This window comes from Osmerus mordax, chromosome 4 (genome assembly GCF_038355195.1).
Source record: "Osmerus mordax isolate fOsmMor3 chromosome 4, fOsmMor3.pri, whole genome shotgun sequence".
NCBI classification, from domain to species: Eukaryota; Metazoa; Chordata; class Actinopteri; order Osmeriformes; family Osmeridae; genus Osmerus; species Osmerus mordax.
In genome coordinates this window covers 21,599,236-21,619,358 of record NC_090053.1, presented here as the reverse complement: position 1 = coordinate 21,619,358, position 20,123 = coordinate 21,599,236, and the positions used below count along the sequence as shown (strand labels likewise).

The following is a 20,123-nucleotide window of genomic DNA, read 5'->3' as shown; positions in this document are numbered from 1 at the left end:
TTGCAGTTTAACCAGATACTAAACTGATATTAACGGTATGTGTTTTATCACCTTACAATGCATCATTAGTTTACTTTGTAGAGGTGTGGAAGATTGATAAATGCTAATAATGTGAAGGATATGTATGCGCTTTTTTATTATGATTGCTCATTACAATAGTCCTAAAAGCTTTGAGAAAAGAGAACAGCTTTTAACTCTCTTTTCAGGATACAAACAAGTAAACACAACGTTCCCGCAGCCGGTAAACATCTACGTCTTCTGTGTTGATTACTGAATGGTGTTTCTCGCGCGTTCACGGCGGTACGGGCCACGCGCATCACGCTTAAACGTACGTGCATTTGAACAGAATTTGGACCTGGGATTTTAATATTTTTGTAATGCGTCTCTCATCTCTGCAGTCAGTTTGCTTTCTTCCGTTTTCCATGTCATTTCCTGTAATAAAAAGATGGTGGTCAAAGCCTGCAGAGGCGGCTGACTCGCAGCAATAATTTTCATCAGAAAAAACTTTGCATCGCCCTGGACTAGTGAAACTGCTGAGTGGTGGTGAGTAATCAGTTGAGATCACCGCGGCTCAAGAGGGGGTCGGGAGATTACGAGGTCGGTGCAGACCCTCCAGTACACTCTGTGGAAGGTGAATCTCTCTTACTAGCCAATGTGGCCAATGAAAATGGCTTCCGAAAGCGTTAGGCAAATTGACAACTGCCTGCAGAGGAAAGTCGAGGAAATATTTGACTATACTGCACCCTGCGACATACATTATGTCACTCCAATCCAATTGCGATGGCTTCGTGCTTTTCTTCTTATAAGCGGAACGTCAAACTTTGGCTAGGAACGCAAGTTTATGTTTCAGTATGATTGTAGCCAACCGTGAGTCCTGTTGTTCCGTCTCCTCGCAAAGCTGTTAGACCCCCTTTGAGAGGCACACTCGCGGACCAATCAGCACGCTACATTTCATCCCAAATAATTTCGGATGAACGTTTTTTTTCTGAAGCGTCTGCGTATGATATGTTTGCAGTTATCTTTGAGATTCACCTGTTATGTTGGAGTTAATGATCCGCAGAGTTCAGGTCACTCATTTTAATTCATATAGGCTACTATATGTCGGACTCAAACATAAAGCCTGTTGTAATACACTCAACATTTGAATTTGTATGATCATTTTTCTCTGCGCAAAACGAACGTAAACCATTGTGTATTCTCCTGGAATGTGTAGATTTGAAAGATGCAGTACTGAAGTCAGTGATCCCTGTCTCGTGCTCTACAATGGCAGAACTGACAGCCTTTCAAACTGAGCCATCGTCAGACCCTGAGCACAACAGCAGCACTAGGTAGGCTAGTACTCTTCAACCAGATGTTGTGGATTAGGCATCGCACAACAGACAGCAACAGGCAATGTGTCGATCAGCCTTTGGTGTTTATGTCAAATGTGTGCTTTCCGGCACAGTCTCAAAGATGAGCAGACAGAGCAGAACAAGAGACAGCAGGTGAAGCGAGACCTCGAGCGTGACTTCGAGCGCAACCTCGAGCCCTCTGACAGCACCAAACAGAGAGACCACTGGTGTGAGTAGCTTCAGCATTTCAGTTGTTATGGATGAGTTGGAACTAGTGCAACAACAAAGTTGTTGAAACAGTAACTACGTTGTATTATACGGTATCTCAAGACGGTTCTTGTGTTGTTTTTGTGTTTGTCCTCTAACACAGTCTGTGAGGAGTGCAAAGAGTACTTTTTGCAAGAATGTCCCACATGTCACGAGCCGCCGGTGTTTGTGCCAGACACCCCGGCTGCTCTGGGGGCGTCCAGCAGGGCGGCGCTGACTGTTCCGTCAGGGCTGGAGGTAGTGTTGGAGGGGGATGAGGTGGATGTGCACTGTGTGGATGTAAACATCCGGAACGGATCTATCTTTGGTCCATTTCAAGGGGAGCTAGTGGCCAAGGACCAGTCTTCTGGGCAGTTCTCCTGGATAGTGAGTTGAGCTTTGTGTGCTTTTCCCAGACAGGTTCAGTGTGGCACAAGCCAACACTTTAAGTAGAGGGACCTGTGTTTTACTGACCTCAAAGGTTAAGAACCTATATGTCTCAAATGTCATCTATTATAATTTTTTTCTTCTTTAAACCATAACACCATTCTGCTACAGCTGGTGTTTTTTTCCTAAACTCTTGGTTTTCTTAGATCGTTGATGAGAACAACACGTACAAATCCATTGATGGCAGTGATGCGACTAAAGCCAACTGGATGAGGTCTGTATCTTTAACAGGAAGTTGCCTCTCAGTTTTAACAATTGAGCCGATAAGCGCACCTTTGTCTTGATGAGCTTTAACTTCATTCATTTATCTTAATGCTTGGGCAGCATGAAGAACACATCTGAAAGACATACAACTGATATGTTTTGTATGTGCACTGACTTAAATAAAATAAAAAATCTTAGGGTGTTGTACTCTCAAGAAACGTTTTGAACTTGTTGCCTCCAGATATGTGAGGACCTCCGCAGACGAGGACGAGAGGAACCTGACTGCTTTCCAACACGGAGAAAATATATATTTCCGTGTGTGCCGACAGTTCTTGGCGGGAGAGAAGCTCAGAGTGTGGTACGGCACTGACTACATCAGTCGTCTGCACAGTGTCTCACAGGACAGCATCGCCCGCAGTCTGGACACAGGTGAGACGCCTCTGTTTTCTTTACCAAATTTAAAATGTTTTACTTTGACCTTGCGAGAGAAATGTCAAGTACTTCTCAGTTTTTTTGTGGGATATTTCTATTTTTAAATCTATTGTGAGGATTAATACTTTGTGTCAGTTGTCCGCGTGGGGGTGCTGTTGTGTCAGTTGTCCGCGTGGGGGTGCTGTTGTGTCAGTTGTCCACGTGGGGGTGCTGTTGTGTCAGTTGTCCATGTGAGGGTGCTGTTGTGTCAGTTGTCCATGTGAGGGTGCTGTTGTGTCAGTTGTCCATGTGAGGGTGCTGTTGTGTCAGTTGTCCACGTGGGGGTGCTGTTGTGTCAGTTGGAGGTGTTTAGGTCACTGTGTCGTTCAGCGGCGGTTCAGTGCTGAGCGGTCAGTCTTGGTCATTATTTGAGTTATTTGTGTCTCCATGAATTAAAACAGTTTCATATGAAGCACAGTATTCATTTTAATGAACTTTATCTTATTCTAAAGATATATATTCATAGATTTGGTTGGATATCATAAATAAAATGTCCATGACTGTATAAGTGGTATTTGATGGTGATTTCAAATGCACACTGTGATATATGACATATAAAATAAAAATATATATAAATGTCATAGTGCAGCAGGCACAGATTCCATTATCTCTGGAACTTTTTAGAGGAACACTACCACTGTAGACCTACATTTATTAGTCAGACAACAGACATTGTTGTCAGCTGAAATTAACAAGAACAAATCCAGAAGAAACAAAGCATTCCGGATCATTGACCTGTTCTGGTTCTGCAGGTAAGCAAACCAGGTCTATTGTTCTGCTTTCTGTTGTATATTCCTTTGCTATCTACTTGAATGTTAGGATGGAAGACTACATTCATCAATACTGGACACTTCCTTCCTTCTGCTGTCACAGTTGCAACAAAACAAACGTAGTCTCTGTTGTCTTACAGGTTCTCCTTCTGCTGTGAAGTCGGATGCCGTGTCCAGCCCCCAGGAGGACTGCAAAGGTCCGGTGCTCAGGTCGACTCTGCAGGGCAGGAAGGGCTTAGGGAGGCTCAGCGGTGAGGAGGGGGAGGGCCAACCCCAAGCTAAGAAGAAGAAGATCGACCTCATCTTCAAGGATGTTGTAGAAGCTTCTCTGGAGGCCTGTAAAGGTGCGAACACCCCCATGAACAGATCGCTGTCTCTGAAGAGGACCAGGTCCCTGCACGCCCCGCACTACTACAGCCTGGCCGGCACGCTCGCAGCCCCCAGCGGGAAGTCGTGCCTCGCCCAGGAGGACTGTAAAGCGCAGTGTCTGGGCGGGGGCCTCAACTCCTCAGAGCAGGCGGACATTGACTTTAATCTGCACACGCTGAAGGCAGAAGAGAACCACAGCCAGGTCTACGAGGAGCCCTCCACCTCGTTCTGTCCCAACTGTGTGAGGCTGAAGAGGAGGATCCGGGAGCTGGAGGCCGAGGTGTTGCGCCTGCGGGGCGGCGAGCACATGGACGCCCTGGCCCCTCCCCTTCCTGAGCATGCGCCACTGGAAGATTTTCAAGGTAGGACCGGGGAACGACCACCATCTGGCCTGAAACGTTTTCTGTCTTGTGTTGTAAAAAGAATTTGCTCTGTTGCTGTGTTATGATTTACAAGTCTAATATTGTTCTTCTTTTTTTTCTTTTGGGGTATAACACATTTTTGGGTGTTGTTTCAGAAACATGTATTGAAAACATAAAAGGTTCATGATGCAGCCTGATCTCAGTGCCTATGAATGTGTATTTCTGTTGTTCTGTTTGCTGAGAGGTAGTAGAAGCATTGGCACATTGCTATTTATCTTTGTACCATGTGACCTTACGTGACATCATTACTTTATTAAAACAATTTTAAACTGACCCGTCCCTTTCAGTGAATTATTATAATTAACAGCCAAGATCATGGTGTACAGAATTTGTGTACAATAGTGTACAAAATTTATAGCCTGTAGCTACGCAGATTTAGCATACCCTACTTATGCACAAACACAGTCAGTTGGCTCCTGGTTCTATGGAATTCAGCTGAATTTGATTAAACGATGATGCCAAAATGCCTTAAATCCTCCAGGTTTAGCACTGCAGTTCGTCAACACAATTCACAAGTTCTTACTCATGCTCTGTCCTTGCAGAGATGGAGGCCATGACTCCGATACCGGTGGCGCTGGATGAAGATGATCAGGACGCAGACTCGGCGGATGAGTCTATCTCCGCTGACCTCATGGTCTCCGTGGACGACCCCTCCAAGATGTCTGCTGGGCCCGGCCGACGGATACGCCGTTTCAAGCAGGAGTGGCTGAAGAAGTTCTGGTTCCTGCGCTACTCTCCCACGCTGAACGAGATGTGGTGCCACGTGTGTCGCCAGTACACCGTCCAGTCCTCACGCACCTCCGCATTCATCATCGGGTCCAAGCAGTTCAAGATCCACACCATCAAGCTGCACAGCCAAAGCAACCTGCACAAGAAGTGCCTGCAGCTCTACAAGCTACGCATGCACCCGGAGAAGACCGAGGAGATGTGTAAGAACATGGTTCTGCTGTTCAACGCAGCCTACCACCTGGCCCTGGAGGGCCGGCCCTCCTCGGAGCTCAGGGCTCTGGCTGAGCTGCTCAAGAGGTGCGATCTGAAGGTGGTGGACCAGTACATGAACGAGGGAGACTGCCAGATCCTCATACACCACATTGCCAGGGCGCTGAAGGAAGACCTGGCTGAGAAGATCCGCTTGTCTCCCTTCCTCAGCGTTATCATGGACGGGCAGAATGACGACCTGCTCTCGGACACGGTTGGTGTCTACGTGCAGTTCCTCACCAACGAAGGCCCACCTGCCACTGAGTTCCTCTCCCTTCAAAGGCTGAGTGTGGGCAGCGTGGAGGGCTACCTCCAGGCCATCGAGCGGGCCTTCGGTGTCCTGGGCCTGAGGTTCCAAGACATGCTGGTGGTTGGTTTGGGAGTGGACGGAGCCAACATCTCCTCTGGCCTGAGAGCGAGCCTGTACATGGCTCTTCAGAAGATCCTGCCCTGGATCCTCTGCCTCCCTGTGATGATCCACCGGCCTCACCTAGAGGTGCTGGACGCCATCAGTGGGAAAGAGCTGTCCTGTCTGGAAGACCTGGAGAACAACCTGAAACAGCTGCTCAGCTTCTACCGGTACTCTCCTCGCATGATGGCAGAGCTGCGGTCCACAGCGCCCACCCTCTCTGAGGAGACCGAGTTCCTGGGAGACATCAGAGCCGTTCGCTGGATCATAGGCGAGCCAAACGTCCTGAACGCGCTGATCAAGGATTATCTGGAGGTGGTGACGCACCTCAAGGACATCAGCAGCCAAACGCAGAGGGCGGACGCGGCGGCCATTGCTCTGACCCTGCTACAGTTCCTCATGGACTACCAGTCGGTGAAGCTCATCTATTTTCTTCTGGACATCATTGCTGTTCTTTCACGCCTGGCCTACATATTCCAGGGTGACTACCTGTTGGTGTCTCAGGTAGATTCCAAGATCGAGGAGGCCATCTTTGAGATCGGTCAGTTAGTGGACTGCCCTGGGGAGTACCTGCAAGAGTTCGAAGAGAACTTCCGTGAAAGCTTCAATGGTGTTGACCTGAAGAACTTGCGTGTTGCGGAATCCAAATTTCAATCCATCCGGGAGAAGATTTGCCAGAGGAGCCAGAGCATCCTGTCTCAACGGCTGGACATGCACAGCCGAGCCGTGGCCAGAGCGTGTCGGGTTCTGGACCTCAACACCTGGCCTCACAACAGGGACGACCTCAGAGCCTACGGAGAGGAGGAGATCCTTCTCATGTTTGACCACCTGGACACGATCCCTGCAGCTGGACGGGAGACACCTCAGGACAAGACCAAGGCCAGGAGCAACCTGATGGTGGAGTGGAGGGATCTCAAAGCAGACTACTACAGCATGAACGGCTTTAAGGAGGTGGTCGGTCACATCTGCAGGTACAGACAGAGATTCCCTGTTCTTAATCGTGTCTTGCAGCTTGTCCGGGTCCTTCCGACCTCCACTGCCTGCTGCGACAAGGGCAGAGTGTCTTTGCAGAAAGTACGCAAGAACAACCGCTCCCGTCTCACCATGGACCACACCAACGACCTACTGACTCTCGCGGTGAACGGGCCACCCATCGCTCACTTCGACGGCAAGCGACCATTGGACAGCTGGTTTGAAGAGAAGTCCGGGAACAGTTACTCTCTCTCGGCAGAAATGTTGAACCGAATGTCCACCGCTGATCAGAAGTCTGTGCTGCACAGTGTGGACGTGAACACCAACTTTTACCCTGACATCTGACGGACGCGCCCCAAGTGGCACATACCTCCTTGTCTCTCTACGTCAGAAAGCCGTAAAGTTGTTGGGAGCGACGATCTCGGCTGTGATCAACCTCAGAGATGTGCCATGTTCATGCTGCCCAGATGGTTCAGTCTGTGTGATCTTCAAATAACAGCACTGTGTGAGAGGGTACATGCGATAGCGTCAAGCTCTCAGGTGCCAGGTTGGTCTTTAAAGGGAAGACTGGGAACACAGCAAATCGAGGAGACATACAGAACAGGTCAAAACTGCTATCTTTGCTTGAGTAAGTTAAATATAGAATCAAAGCACAGTATGACATGTTACCACTTAGCACTTAAGACGTGCAGAAAACAGATGGTTTCAACAGCCTAGTTCTCACCTGGACGTGTCGTCCTGCAGTGGTGACCAGCAGGCAGGAACTGACCCGTGCCAAACACGTCATGGCACTAAAGCACGTTTCACTGAAATATGAAACCACTTAATAATTAACAGTTAAATGACAACAGCATTTACTACACTATAAATCTAGGTGTATACTATTTTAAAAGTATTGTAATTCTCTATGTCATTAGAGATTGTGCCATTGTTCACAATGCAAGTCATGAGAGAGAAAGTCAAAGGTGCTATTGTGCTAGGCCATGCAAAGAAGTGAATTGTTTTGCACATTGTGGTGATTGATATTGTTATTGTGAGTTTTATGTCTTAATATTACAGAGGGGATGTGGTCAATATTTGGTTTTGCACCCAACAATGTATATTATTAGTATTGATGATACCATTTACTATTTACAGATTACTGAAGGTGTTCCCTATAACCACACCTGGTTTGATTATAATTCTCTTCAATAGTTGCTTCATTGCCTGCCTATTATATTTGGTTATCATCATTTATATTTGCTGCCTTTAGAGTTGGTCATTTTTTACGTGTGTTCTGTTTTTCAAACAATACAAGATGGCTTTAGGTTTAGGTTTCTGTAAAAAAAATATGCTTTAGGTTTGGAGGTATACATGTATCAATTCTGTAACATAGCAAGTTTTCTTTCTTTGAAATATTTCAACCTCACAAGAAGAACAAGGTTCAGTTTAGTCAAATGTGAAAATAAAACAACCAAGGTTTTGCACTAGCAGGTTAAACTGTGTGAAATGTAACTGCTATGTTTGAATAGATGACTGGGATCTTAATGGCTGAGACTGTTTCACTATATTTTTAGATGTATGTTTTAGTTTTATCTGAGCCTGGTATCACCGTAGTAGTGTCAGTTAGGTTCAGTAGCCTGTATTGGCATACGCACATACGATCTAGGTTAAATTACCTTGAGATGGTGCATTGTTTTATTCCTGTTTAGGATAGATTATTTTCTGAATTTCAGTCACAGACTTCAGAGTTCATAAGTGTTCATGCTAAACTGTCATAACTGATATAGTTTCACGTTAGTTTTGTTGGCATGTGGTTGGTTGGCATGTGGTTTGTATCGATGCATGTGATTGGATGTGAATACGTACACAGTTTGTTTTTTTGATACTGTAGATTTATAACCTCAGTGAGGTATATTAAGAGATTAGAAAAACGCTTTTTACAGTGCAAACTGTCCTTGTGAATTGTGAGCAGCTGTATGGCTCGTGTTAATGCTATTGGGTCAGGGATTTAGGAGGAAACATTGTTTTCTATCGCTTTACTATTTGACATCAGAATGCCAATATTCAGCAGAATGCTTTTCTTTGCAGGTTATCTTTTGACATTCAAGAATCGTAACCAAATGTTGGATCTGGATTTAAAGTACAATTTGTTTGAGTTTTGTGGGCTAAATGTTACCATGAAGATTTTTTTTTTTTTTTATATATTGTTTGTTTTGTGAACTTTGTTTGTAAAAAAAGAAATTGTGAGCACAGTTATTTTGCTTGTTATTTCCAGTTATATGAGCCAAAACTAGCAAAAACAGCATATCGCATATGTATCACACCAAAGTTGAATCTCAAAATCTCCATTTATTGTTTTGTATCCATATATTTTACTATATGTTGATATATTATTCATGATAATTTTTACTACAATGTATATGTGATATGTATAAATAATTCTGCTGAATTTGAAATTAATATGTACTATGTTCTTGTAACCAAAACCTGTTTTGTTTATTGGGATGTACAGTCATTATCATGTATGTGTATCTTTAAGTGATGCCTTTGAATGGCTGTTATAAATAAACACAATTTTTGTTTGCACTCAAAAGGTATAAAAAATATATACAATTCTTCAGTGCTACTTGTTTTGAGGCATTTAACACTGGCAATATACCTGTAAATTACCATGAGTTTGAAATGTGTATATATTCATAAGATATGTATCACCCAATGTATTTTACATTGTAAAAAATATCTACATAGATCATATAACTGTTTAATAAAATATTTTCAATTACCAAATTTTACTGCATCAGTTATTTGAGCAATTTACAGTAAAAAAAAGTAAGCCTATTCTAATAATATACTTAATTTCTTGTTAAGTGCTGTAACCATCCCATTGGTACTACAATTACCCACCAAATAGAACATCCACACTGGTCTGAGTGGAATCAAATGGTCTTTGTTGAAGCCTGAATCTGTTCAGTCATGGTAAAACAGATCAACTCCTCCTGGCTCCCAGGCATCACATGGCCCAAGGCCAGCTCATCTGTCTTCATGACGTCCCTGCCTGGCTCAAAGGTTCGCAGGTGGCCAAGTCACTCATCCCAATGAAGAAACTTTGTACAAAGAAAATTCCATGAAGTGACTGTTGTCATTCAAGTTCCCCAGAATGAATAACAGAACTTCAAGTGCCAAACTGTCACATATTAAAATGATAGCTATGAGGATAACCATTCCAAGCAAACGTTTGCACAAGAGCCCAATAGAGAGGTTATTTACTGGATTCTTAGATATCAGTGTACGCAGACAGATACAGACACACAGTACGCCTTTTGTCCCCCTCAGCTGGTGCCGCTGAAAAGATGTCTGAATGATCAGTGTGTCATCCTTGGTGCCTGGTACACCCCCAGCAACTGCAACACTGAGACGGTATTAAAAAGGATGTGATTTGAATTGTATTACATTACTTTCTGTGAATTAGATGTAAACTTGTTGCCATCCAGACCATTATGTAATATGTATAAATGTACATTTTCAGGATTCGATTAGCGTTTTAATCTTTTTTTTTCTCTGACCAACAGAACCAAAGGTCTAACATGGTTCTATTGATGATGCATTTGAGAGTTACCACATGAAGAAAAGAGACATTTGGCCCCCAAATATCCCAACATCCCATCCTATACCAACAAGCTTCAATACCATGCACAGCCAGGACCACATGATGTTGGTGTGCTATGCATGTTAAACTATATCGACATGTTTCTAGAATACAAGTCATATGCAAAAGGAATGCCTCTGAAAGTGGAGGCCAACAATTGTTCTAAACTGACAAGAGGCCAGAGGGGGGTGGAGTTCGGTTCGACAGGGAATCATTGTAGACCAACTACAAAGAGGTTTTTACATCTGAAAGTTCAGTCAGGCTGATGTCTGTCCCTGCATGTTGGGCTGGCAGAAGGCAAAACGCTTGTTAATAGAAAAGGTGTGAGGACGTCGTGGGGTGTTTGTGTTGGTTTGTGTGATTGTTTTGTTCCTCGGGAACATTTGCTGGTTGTTCGTATCTCCTGCTTGACATTTCCATCAAATCTTTCAGAAGAAAAAGGAAAATGACGATCTTTGGACAGCTGTGTCTGGTGATCTTGCTTGGCATATTCAGTTTGGGTGAGTGCCCTTGCAGGACAACAGCCTTTTATAATGTGTTGTTTGAAACTAATACTTGTATGCAACATGATTTCTGGATTTACATAATTTAAAATGTTACATTGTATAAAGATAGTGACAACCGTCTTGATTATGAATACATCACTAAATAAATTGGTAATCTTCCAATAATTAATGGGTCCTGTTGAAATTACGACATTGTACAATTTACATTATTTGTGAGATGTTTTATTTATTTGATCTACGTTCAACAGATGCCATATAAACATCTTTAATTTAGGAAATGGTATTAATCCCAAATATAAGTGACTGCTGGAAGTGCTGCATGTTGTGTTCCAGGCTCTTCCCTACGGTGTTTCAAGTGTTCCGACTACACCGGCCAGTGTGAAAATGTGAAAGAATGCACTTATGAAGACTCATGTATATCTCTAAGTGAAAGAGGTATGTTATTTTATCGCATACAGACCAAAATAAAAATATATTTATGATATTGATATAAATAAATAAAAATCACATAACCCTGTGCCGTGGCATTTGATTGCTAATGACAGTATTCTGGACTCTGGTCTACACAGGTGGGAAAACTATTCGCCAGTGCATCCGATACACAGATTGCGACAATTCTCGGCTCATGCAAATGTTCCCTGCCATCTCGGAGTTCACCTACAGGTGCTGCAGCAGCGACATGTGTAACAGTGGCACCCCTCTCATGGCACGAGGGTCTGCTTCAGCTCTGATGGGTTCTCTGCTGGCGCTATGGTGGTGCCTACTCTAGGACTCACACAACAGACAGTAGGGGCACTGACAGTCGGCATGCTACAGGAGCTGTGGATATGGTTGGAGTCCGTTTTCATTGTGTTATTAACTATGACAGAATTGTTATTTTGTGAAACGTGTACGTAATTGATGTAGTCTATAACCTGATGTTTAAATGTGCCTTCCGAGTATAATTGTGCAGATGCTGTAATATAATTGCTCCTTGTTTATTGGTTCATTTATTAGTTAGGGTTAGTATTGGTTTGTATTTTACTAACATGAACCAGACTCATAAACAGCCTTGTTATCTAATTGCGATATCATTGGTGCATGTTTCATTAAAGTCATACATGTCTGGTTTTTGAAGAATACTTTTTCCTTTCGAACGCATTGTGAAGACTTTAAACATCGCTACACTGTGTCTCACTCCAATTCCTAATATGTACGATCATAAATCAATAATGTGCATAAAATAACAACAATCCCAACAATGATCATCAGGGCTGCTGGTGCCTTGTTCCTCCTCACTGCCCTCTTCAGATACAACAAACTAAACCAAAACAAAGATTTATTCAACGATCATTTCACACATTTGACGTTAATATATACATACAGTACACAGAAAAATCAGAATCAATAATCAAAAATGTCTGTTGTCCTCTGAGTAGCTTCACATACCTGATAGGCTTGAAATGAACGAGCAGTACAGCATCAGAAACAGACTGCACAGCGTCAGGTGTACAGTACCTGCAGGAATAACAGGGACTGTCTTCTCTTCGAGGTTACTACTTTGCAGTGCTTTCAGTATAATGCAATACTGTATGAATATAGAGGGTTACATAGTGGACAGTTCTGCTCTTTGAAAGACAAAACACACAGTGTGCTTGTTCTAAACCAATTAACCAAAATTGAAATGTCAACAAAAGTCGAATTACATTTGCAAGGAACTGCAATTAAACTTGAATAAGTTAATAAACTCCACATCAAAAGATGATATCAACCTTAACAGTTCAAGATAGTTTTTATGGATCACTTCATCCCTCGACTCCCTCCCCCTCCTCCTCTGTCGCCCGGCCAATCACTTCATCACTCCTCCCCCTCCTCCTCCGTCGCCCGGCCAATCACTTCCAGCTGCACCCTTTTCTTCTGACCGTTTCTCTCTTTCGGCTTCTCCTCCTCCTTCTCCTGCTCTCTTTCTGCCTGCGTGTACCAGGGCTGTGCTGTGGAGCTCTCCCCCACCCTGCCCCCTCTCCGAAAGCCTCCCCTGCCAGCTCTCACCAGCCCCCAGCCTTGTAGCTTCCCGTCGGAGGCCCCCCCGTCCTGGCCCCCCCGGATCTGGTCCAGCTCTTTGGCGCTGAGGGCCGGCATGCGCACCGAGACTGTGTTTCCAAACTTGGAATAGTCGACCGAGTAGCGTCCGTCCTCCTCCGTCATGATGGAGACGAAACGCCGGCCCCAGAGGATCTCGTCTGGTGTGTATGAGGTACGTGCCTGCATGGTGATGCCTGTGGTCTCCACAACACCTGGCAATCCACAGGACAAATCCGGTGTAGGTTTCACAGACACAAAAAACATCCCTAGCTACTTTTGACAAACAACAAACACTCTGTGGCTACTTTTGAGACCACAGCATTATGACAAGGGGGCTGCGTGAGAACAGTTTGGAAGCAGTGTCATAACCATAACTAGTCTAAACATCTGTTCAGTTGACGACATGCCAACAACCTGTACCTTCCAGGATAACGATGATCTCCAGGTCCTCTGTGTTGAGGGAGTTAGCAGAGAGCTCGTACAGGGGGCTGCCTCTCTCGATGGTGTGGCTGATGATGAGAGGGGACACCAGGAAGATGCCGTTGCTGCGGAGAGGGTTCTCCACCTGGATGTCCAGCTGGCACACAGGGACCACCTCTCCTTCAGCCGTGACCGTCCTGCGGATCACCTGCAGGAGACACACACACCATCTCTCTGCTTCAAGCCTCTCAGAGCTCTTCATCCTGCACACCACGTCCCAGGTCTACATTACAACACTCTCAAGTACTGGTTCTATAACTGGGAAATAACTCCTAAGCCTTACTCTTAGTGTAGCACATTATGGTAGCAACTTCTAGCATAAGGGCTAAGTACTTGTTACCTAACCCGGGCCCGTAGACAGGGGGGGGGTTCGGGTAGTTAGAACGACGATTACATTTTTCCTCTAGGCTGGCTACGTGCCCGTCACCTTCCTCTAGGCTGGCTACGGGCCTGTCACCTTCCTCTAGGCTGGCTACAGGCCTGTCACCTTCCTCTAGGCTGGCTACGGGCCTGTCACCTTCCTCTAGGCTGGCTACAGGCCTGTCACCTTCCTCTAGGCTGGCTACAGGCCTGTCACCTTCCTCTAGGCTGGCTACAGGCCTGTCACCTTCCTCTAGGCTGGCTACGGGCCTGTCACCTTCCTCTAGGCTGGCTACGTGCCTGTCACCTTCCTCTAGGCTGGCTACAGGCCTGTCACCTTCCTCTAGGCTGGCTACAGGCCTGTCACCTTCCTCTAGGCTGGCTACGGGCCTGTCACCTTCCTCTAGGCTGGCTACGGGCCTGTCACCTTCCTCTAGGCTGGCTACGGGCCTGTCACCTTCCTCTAGGCTGGCTACAGGCCTGTCACCTTCCTCTAGGCTGGCTATGTGCCTGTCACCTTCCTCTAGGCTGGCTACAGGCCTGTCACCTTCCTCTAGGCTGGCTACAGGCCTGTCACCTTCCTCTAGGCTGGCTACAGGCCTGTCACCTTCCTCTAGGCTGGCTACAGGCCTGTCACCTTCCTCTAGGCTGGCTACGTGCCTGTCACCTTCCTCTAGGCTGGCTACGGGCCTGTCACCTTCCTCTAGGCTGGCTACGGGCCTGTCACCTTCCTCTAGGCTGGCTACGGGCCTGTCACCTTCCTCTAGGCTGGCTACGGGCCTGTCACCTTCCTCTAGGCTGGCTACGGGCCTGTCACCTTCCTCTAGGCTGGCTACGGGCCTGTCACCTTCCTCTAGGCTGGCTACGGGCCTGTCACCTTCCTCTAGGCTGGCTACGGGCCTGTCACCTTCCTCTAGGCTGGCTACGGGCCTGTCACCTTCCTCTAGGCTGGCTACGGGCCTGTCACCTTCCTCTAGGCTGGCTACGGGCCTGTCACCTTCCTCTAGGCTGGCTACGTGCCTGTCACCTTCCTCTAGGCTGGCTACGGGCCTGTCACCTTCCTCTAGGCTGGCTACGGGCCTGTCACCTTCCTCTAGGCTGGCTACGTGCCTGTCACCTTCCTCTAGGCTGGCTACAGGCCTGTCACCTTCCTCTAGGCTGGCTACGGGCCTGTCACCTTCCTCTAGGCTGGCTACGGGCCTGTCACCTTCCTCTAGGCTGGCTACGGGCCTGTCACCTTCCTCTAGGCTGGCTACGGGCCTGTCACCTTCCTCTAGGCTGGCTACGGGCCTGTCACCTTCCTCTAGGCTGGCTACGGGCCTGTCACCTTCCTCTAGGCTGGCTACGGGCCTGTCACCTTCCTCTAGGCTGGCTACAGGCCTGTCACCTTCCTCTAGGCTGGCTACGGGCCTGTCACCTTCCTCTAGGCTGGCTACGGGCCTGTCACCTTCCTCTAGGCTGGCTACGGGCCTGTCACCTTCCTCTAGGCTGGCTACGGGCCTGTCACCTTCCTCTAGGCTGGCTACGGGCCTGTCACCTTCCTCTAGGCTGGCTACAGGCCTGTCACCTTCCTCTAGGCTGGCTACGGGCCTGTCACCTTCCTCTAGGCTGGCTACAGGCCTGTCACCTTCCTCTAGGCTGGCTACGGGCCTGTCACCTTCCTCTAGGCTGGCTACGGGCCTGTCACCTTCCTCTAGGCTGGCTACTGGCCTGTCACCTTCCTCTAGGCTGGCTACGGGCCTGTCACCTTCCTCTAGGCTGGCTACAGGCCTGTCACCTTCCTCTAGGCTGGCTACAGGCCTGTCACCTTCCTCTAGGCTGGCTACGGGCCTGTCACCTTCCTCTAGGCTGGCTACGGGCCTGTCACCTTCCTCTAGGCTGGCTACGGGCCTGTCACCTTCCTCTAGGCTGGCTACGGGCCTGTCACCTTCCTCTAGGCTGGCTACGGGCCTGTCACCTTCCTCTAGGCTGGCTACGGGCCTGTCACCTTCCTCTAGGCTGGCTACGGGCCTGTCACCTTCCTCTAGGCTGGCTACAGGCCTGTCACCTTCCTCTAGGCTGGCTACGGGCCTGTCACCTTCCTCTAGGCTGGCTACGGGCCTGTCACCTTCCTCTAGGCTGGCTACGGGCCTGTCACCTTCCTCTAGGCTGGCTACGGGCCTGTCACCTTCCTCTAGGCTGGCTACGGGCCTGTCACCTTCCTCTAGGCTGGCTACAGGCCTGTCACCTTCCTCTAGGCTGGCTACGGGCCTGTCACCTTCCTCTAGGCTGGCTACAGGCCTGTCACCTTCCTCTAGGCTGGCTACGGGCCTGTCACCTTCCTCTAGGCTGGCTACGGGCCTGTCACCTTCCTCTAGGCTGGCTACTGGCCTGTCACCTTCCTCTAGGCTGGCTACGGGCCTGTCACCTTCCTCTAGGCTGGCTACAGGCCTGTCACCTTCCTCTAGGCTGGCTACAGGCCTGTCACCTTCCTCTAGGCTGGCTACGGGCCTGTCACCTTCCTCTAGGCTGGCTACGGGCCTGTCACCTTCCTCTAGGCTGGCTACGGGCCTGTCACCTTCCTCTAGGCTGGCTACGTGCCTGTCACCTTCCTCTAGGCTGGCTACAGGCCTGTCACCTTCCTCTAGGCTGGCTACAGGCCTGTCACCTTCCTCTAGGCTGGCTACGGGCCTGTCACCTTCCTCTAGGCTGGCTACAGGCCTGTCACCTTCCTCTAGGCTGGCTATGTGCCTGTCACCTTCCTCTAGGCTGGCTACGGGCCTGTCACCTTCCTCTAGGCTGGCTACGGGCCTGTAACCAGACTTTTTGAAGTGATAGAACGTGTCTTTGACACATCTCCACTGTAAACGTCTCACCTGCAGCTGGATGGTGGCTGATATGATCATGCTCTTCCTCAGGTCTCCCACGCGGAACATGAAGGTGGGCCGGCCGTTGCGCGGAGCGATAACGGCGTTCTTGGAGAAGATGAGGGTCTCTGCTCGCCGGTTGGCCTGCGCCGTCTTCATGAAGACGCACCCCAGCATCACCGCGTTGATGATCAGCCCCAGAATGTTCTGGATGATGAGGACGGTGATCGCTAGCGGGCACTCCTCTGTCACCATTCGCCCTCCAAAACCAATGGTCACCTGGGGGAGTATGTCAAAACGTTGACTTAGTGTACGCTAGGTGTCTGAGTACCTAACAGGATTCAAAGTGATGTGAGGAGCAAAGTAAATATGATTAAAGATGGTGTAGGCAATGGTGTTGAGAACTTTTTGTCATATTTGCCCAAATAAAATTGACATCTTGATATCAACCAATTCATCTAAAGGTTTGAGATGGGGAGTAACGAATTACTAATATTCCGTTACGTACTTAAGTAAATTTGTTTGGTATCAGTACTTTACTTCATCATTTATTTTTCGGACAACTTTTTACTTTCACTCCTTAAATTTTTTACAGAAATATCTATACTTTTCTTACATTTTCAAGCCAGGCTTCTTAAGTTTTAATCAGGTTGTGTAGGAGGTAAGTGGGCCTCACCTGCACTTCAATGGAGAAGAGAAACGCGGAGGTGAACGACTGGATGGCAGTGACACAGGGCACTGGCCCGGGCTCACCGCTGGGGTCGCGGGGCTCCAGGTCTCCGTGCGCGAAGGCTATGAGCCACCACGCCATGGCGAAGAGCATCCACGAGCAGAGAAAAGCTGAGGTGAAGATCAGGAGAGAATGCTGCCACTTCAGATCCACCATGGTGGTGAAAACATCCTGCAGGAATCTGCCCTGCGAGAGACGAGATACGCATTTAATATTTAATTAATTTAGTAGACGCTTCTATCCAAAGCGACATCGGCCTAGGCCTACATAGTCTACAATTTGACCGGGTAAAGTTTCACATAATGTAGCTGATTACTACTAACCTGCTTTAACTTCCAAAGTCACACTACCATGATTTATCTGACTTGAAGATGAAAGATAAACAAAGATACCTGTTCCCGGATATTCTTGTGAGCGACATTGCAAGATCCACTCTTGGTGATAAAACGAGCACGCTGGGACTTCGCCCTGAACCTATTGGGCTGGTTCGCATCCTCTGCTAGTCGGGTCAGTAGGAACCCGTCCGGTAGTAACCCCTTTCGGGCCAGCATTTTGCTGTTGAGACATAATGCGGTATTAAAACAATGTCATACAACAAATCTGGCGGTGTTCCAGAGTGGACAATGGATGGCATGAGATGCCAGATGGATGTTACACAATACACTGCATTTTATATGGGCATTCAAGCTTTTAAATAATAGTTAAATACATTCAACAAAGAAAAATGGTGTCATGTTAAATGTCGGCCTAGATGTTGAAAGAAAATTAAATCTAACAATATGTTTACAGTTTAGCATTATCACACCATCCCACAATAATATTAGTTTACTCAGTTAGCTCAGATGGGATTTTATATTTTTCTTTTTGAAAATAAAACAAAACTAACATAAAGCAACTGTTTAAGCCTGCAGTCTACATCTCACAGGTGCTCAAGGAAATTATTTTAAAAGGCGCTCGCGGATGTAAACATTTCGACAGCTGGCAAAAGATGAGCAAGGTTATCTGCTTTCTAAAACCATAAACCTGTATGAAATGTATCACCTGCATCGTCATACGTGCATTACTTACCTTCAGTAAATTGGTTGTTATTTGGTGTGCAATAACACATATGTCGAAATCACTCAAAATCCATATTTAGCTTTTTCTATCCGGCTCTTTTCCTAGACACGATAATTTAGCGTTAGAATTTAGCTGTTGTATCGCTTTGGTCTGGACGACTTTCCGTAGTTGTGCAAACGTCATCAATATCAACAACCAAGATGGCCGATTGGAATCGAGGTAAGAAAGTGACACGTATTCAAGTATGTTTATTTTGATGGTTGCCTACTACAAACCATATTTTACATAGAAAAATATATATCACAATGAGTAACATATCAGTAGACACGTTTTGGGAACAATATGACCGACGTGAAGCTGGTAGTCGAGTACTATTCCAACAGGCTCTGGTTAGGTAGCAAGTAGCAAGATAACCAATTAACTAGCTAGTGTAGTTAACTAAGTGATAAGCCCATAGCTTCTGAGTTAATTGTGGAGCTTGGCGACACTTTTATCTCTAAAATACAAATATTTATTTACAGGACATGGGGCTGTCGACGATATGCTGGACGCTGAAAACAAACTTCTTGCGGACAATTTGGCGAGCAAGGTCTCAAGATTGAAATCGGTATGTGATCGTTACTACAACCCCCTCGTTAAATTACAATTTAAGATGTTTTCTACAAAAGCATGTTGTGAATAATCGTCTCAAATCGGTGCGGTTTCTTGTCCTCTCTGACAGCTTGCCTATGACATCGACAAAGAAGCAGAGGATCAAAATTCATATTTGGATGGCATGGTACGTTTTAAATAACACTGCTAGACAAATCTAATTTGAAGGGAGCGTAAAGTTGATGCCAAATAGATGATTTTTCTTTGCACTGGATCATTCACGTTATTTATCGTTTATCCCGTCTGAAGGATTCCAATTTTCTAAGCGCAACAGGGCTGTTGACTGGCAGTGTGAAGCGGTTCTCTACCATGGTCCGGTCTGGCAGAGACAACCGCAAGATCCTGTGCTACGTGTCAGTGGGGCTGGTGGTGGTGTTCTTTCTTCTGTACTACCTTGTCTCCAGGATCCAGTCCTGAGGAGATCCAGGAAGAAGGAAGTGACACTACTTAACAAGCAGCGACGTGACTTTACATTTGTCGTCCATCCTTCATCATGAAGACTGTGAATAAGATGACTCAGCTGTCAAGATTTTGACACTGCTATGACCCACTCAATTTCTCTTATCCCCTGCCCATCGAGAAGTATAAATGGTGTATAATCATTTATTTATTTTTACTCTCAGTTGTATGAGAATTATAGCCCTTGTACATACCTTATTTGAGATATTACAGATAATTTATAATGGTGAACATGTGGATGGTGTCAGTGTCGACTTGTAGGCACTTTGGAAGGGTTAAGTCTGTGGGATGACGTCCCGGTAATTAGAGAAGAATTACAGTACTTCATGGGGAAATTCTGGATAATGTTGGGACATATTTGGAAGTAATTCATCTTTTGATAGTCTTATTTACTGAAATATTGGAGTTATTTGTTTTAGTCCATGATTGATTAAAACCAGCAGTTGTATAATTGGGATAACTGGGATCCAGTGTTTGGACAGGATGTTACTTTTTTATTTTAAGCTAAGGGAAGAAAAAAAACAGTTTCACTTCATAGGTAGGACCTGCTGTTATGTAGTTATCTGTTTTGGGATTATATCTACTACTTTCCAGCTTTGGCACACAACAGACATATTTTGTAATAACTGATACCATACTTGTATTTTGAAGTTTTCTTGTTCATGTTCATTTTTTGATCTTTAAATCAATTAATTAAAGTTGAATTTGTCTTTTCATACCAGGA

General features: G+C 46.2%; 4 protein-coding genes across 4 annotated transcripts; 3 read left to right on the top strand and 1 right to left on the bottom strand.

Moving 5' to 3' along the window:
- Positions 1-442: 442 nt before the first annotated feature.
- On the top strand, positions 443-9,346 carry prdm11 (PR domain containing 11). The gene is made up of 8 exons (XM_067235443.1): positions 443-543; positions 1,214-1,328; positions 1,445-1,560; positions 1,702-1,964; positions 2,171-2,238; positions 2,470-2,657; positions 3,610-4,200; positions 4,803-9,346. Exons 2-8 carry the CDS (start codon positions 1,264-1,266, stop codon positions 6,962-6,964), a joined length of 3,453 nt encoding a protein of 1,150 aa, XP_067091544.1. The 5' UTR covers positions 443-543; positions 1,214-1,263; the 3' UTR covers positions 6,965-9,346.
- A 1,154-nt stretch (positions 9,347-10,500) lies between these two features.
- On the top strand, positions 10,501-11,847 carry cd59b (CD59 molecule (CD59 blood group) b). Its single transcript, XM_067235193.1, has 4 exons — positions 10,501-10,568; positions 10,680-10,747; positions 11,087-11,188; positions 11,323-11,847. Exons 2-4 carry the CDS (start codon positions 10,693-10,695, stop codon positions 11,520-11,522), a joined length of 357 nt encoding a protein of 118 aa, XP_067091294.1. The 5' UTR covers positions 10,501-10,568; positions 10,680-10,692; the 3' UTR covers positions 11,523-11,847.
- A 742-nt stretch (positions 11,848-12,589) lies between these two features.
- kcnj11l (potassium inwardly rectifying channel subfamily J member 11, like) lies at positions 12,590-18,392 on the bottom strand. The gene is made up of 6 exons (XM_067234448.1): positions 18,299-18,392; positions 17,623-17,785; positions 17,177-17,416; positions 16,510-16,779; positions 13,235-13,442; positions 12,590-13,026 (listed from the first exon to the last, which is right to left on the bottom strand). The coding sequence occupies exons 2-6, from the start codon at positions 17,779-17,781 to the stop codon at positions 12,590-12,592; spliced, it is 1,314 nt and encodes a 437-aa protein (XP_067090549.1). The 5' UTR covers positions 17,782-17,785; positions 18,299-18,392.
- A 77-nt stretch (positions 18,393-18,469) lies between these two features.
- bet1l (Bet1 golgi vesicular membrane trafficking protein-like) lies at positions 18,470-20,113 on the top strand. The gene is made up of 4 exons (XM_067235094.1): positions 18,470-18,508; positions 18,811-18,896; positions 19,011-19,067; positions 19,190-20,113. Exons 1-4 carry the CDS (start codon positions 18,490-18,492, stop codon positions 19,355-19,357), a joined length of 330 nt encoding a protein of 109 aa, XP_067091195.1. The 5' UTR covers positions 18,470-18,489; the 3' UTR covers positions 19,358-20,113.
- Positions 20,114-20,123: the final 10 nt, after the last annotated feature.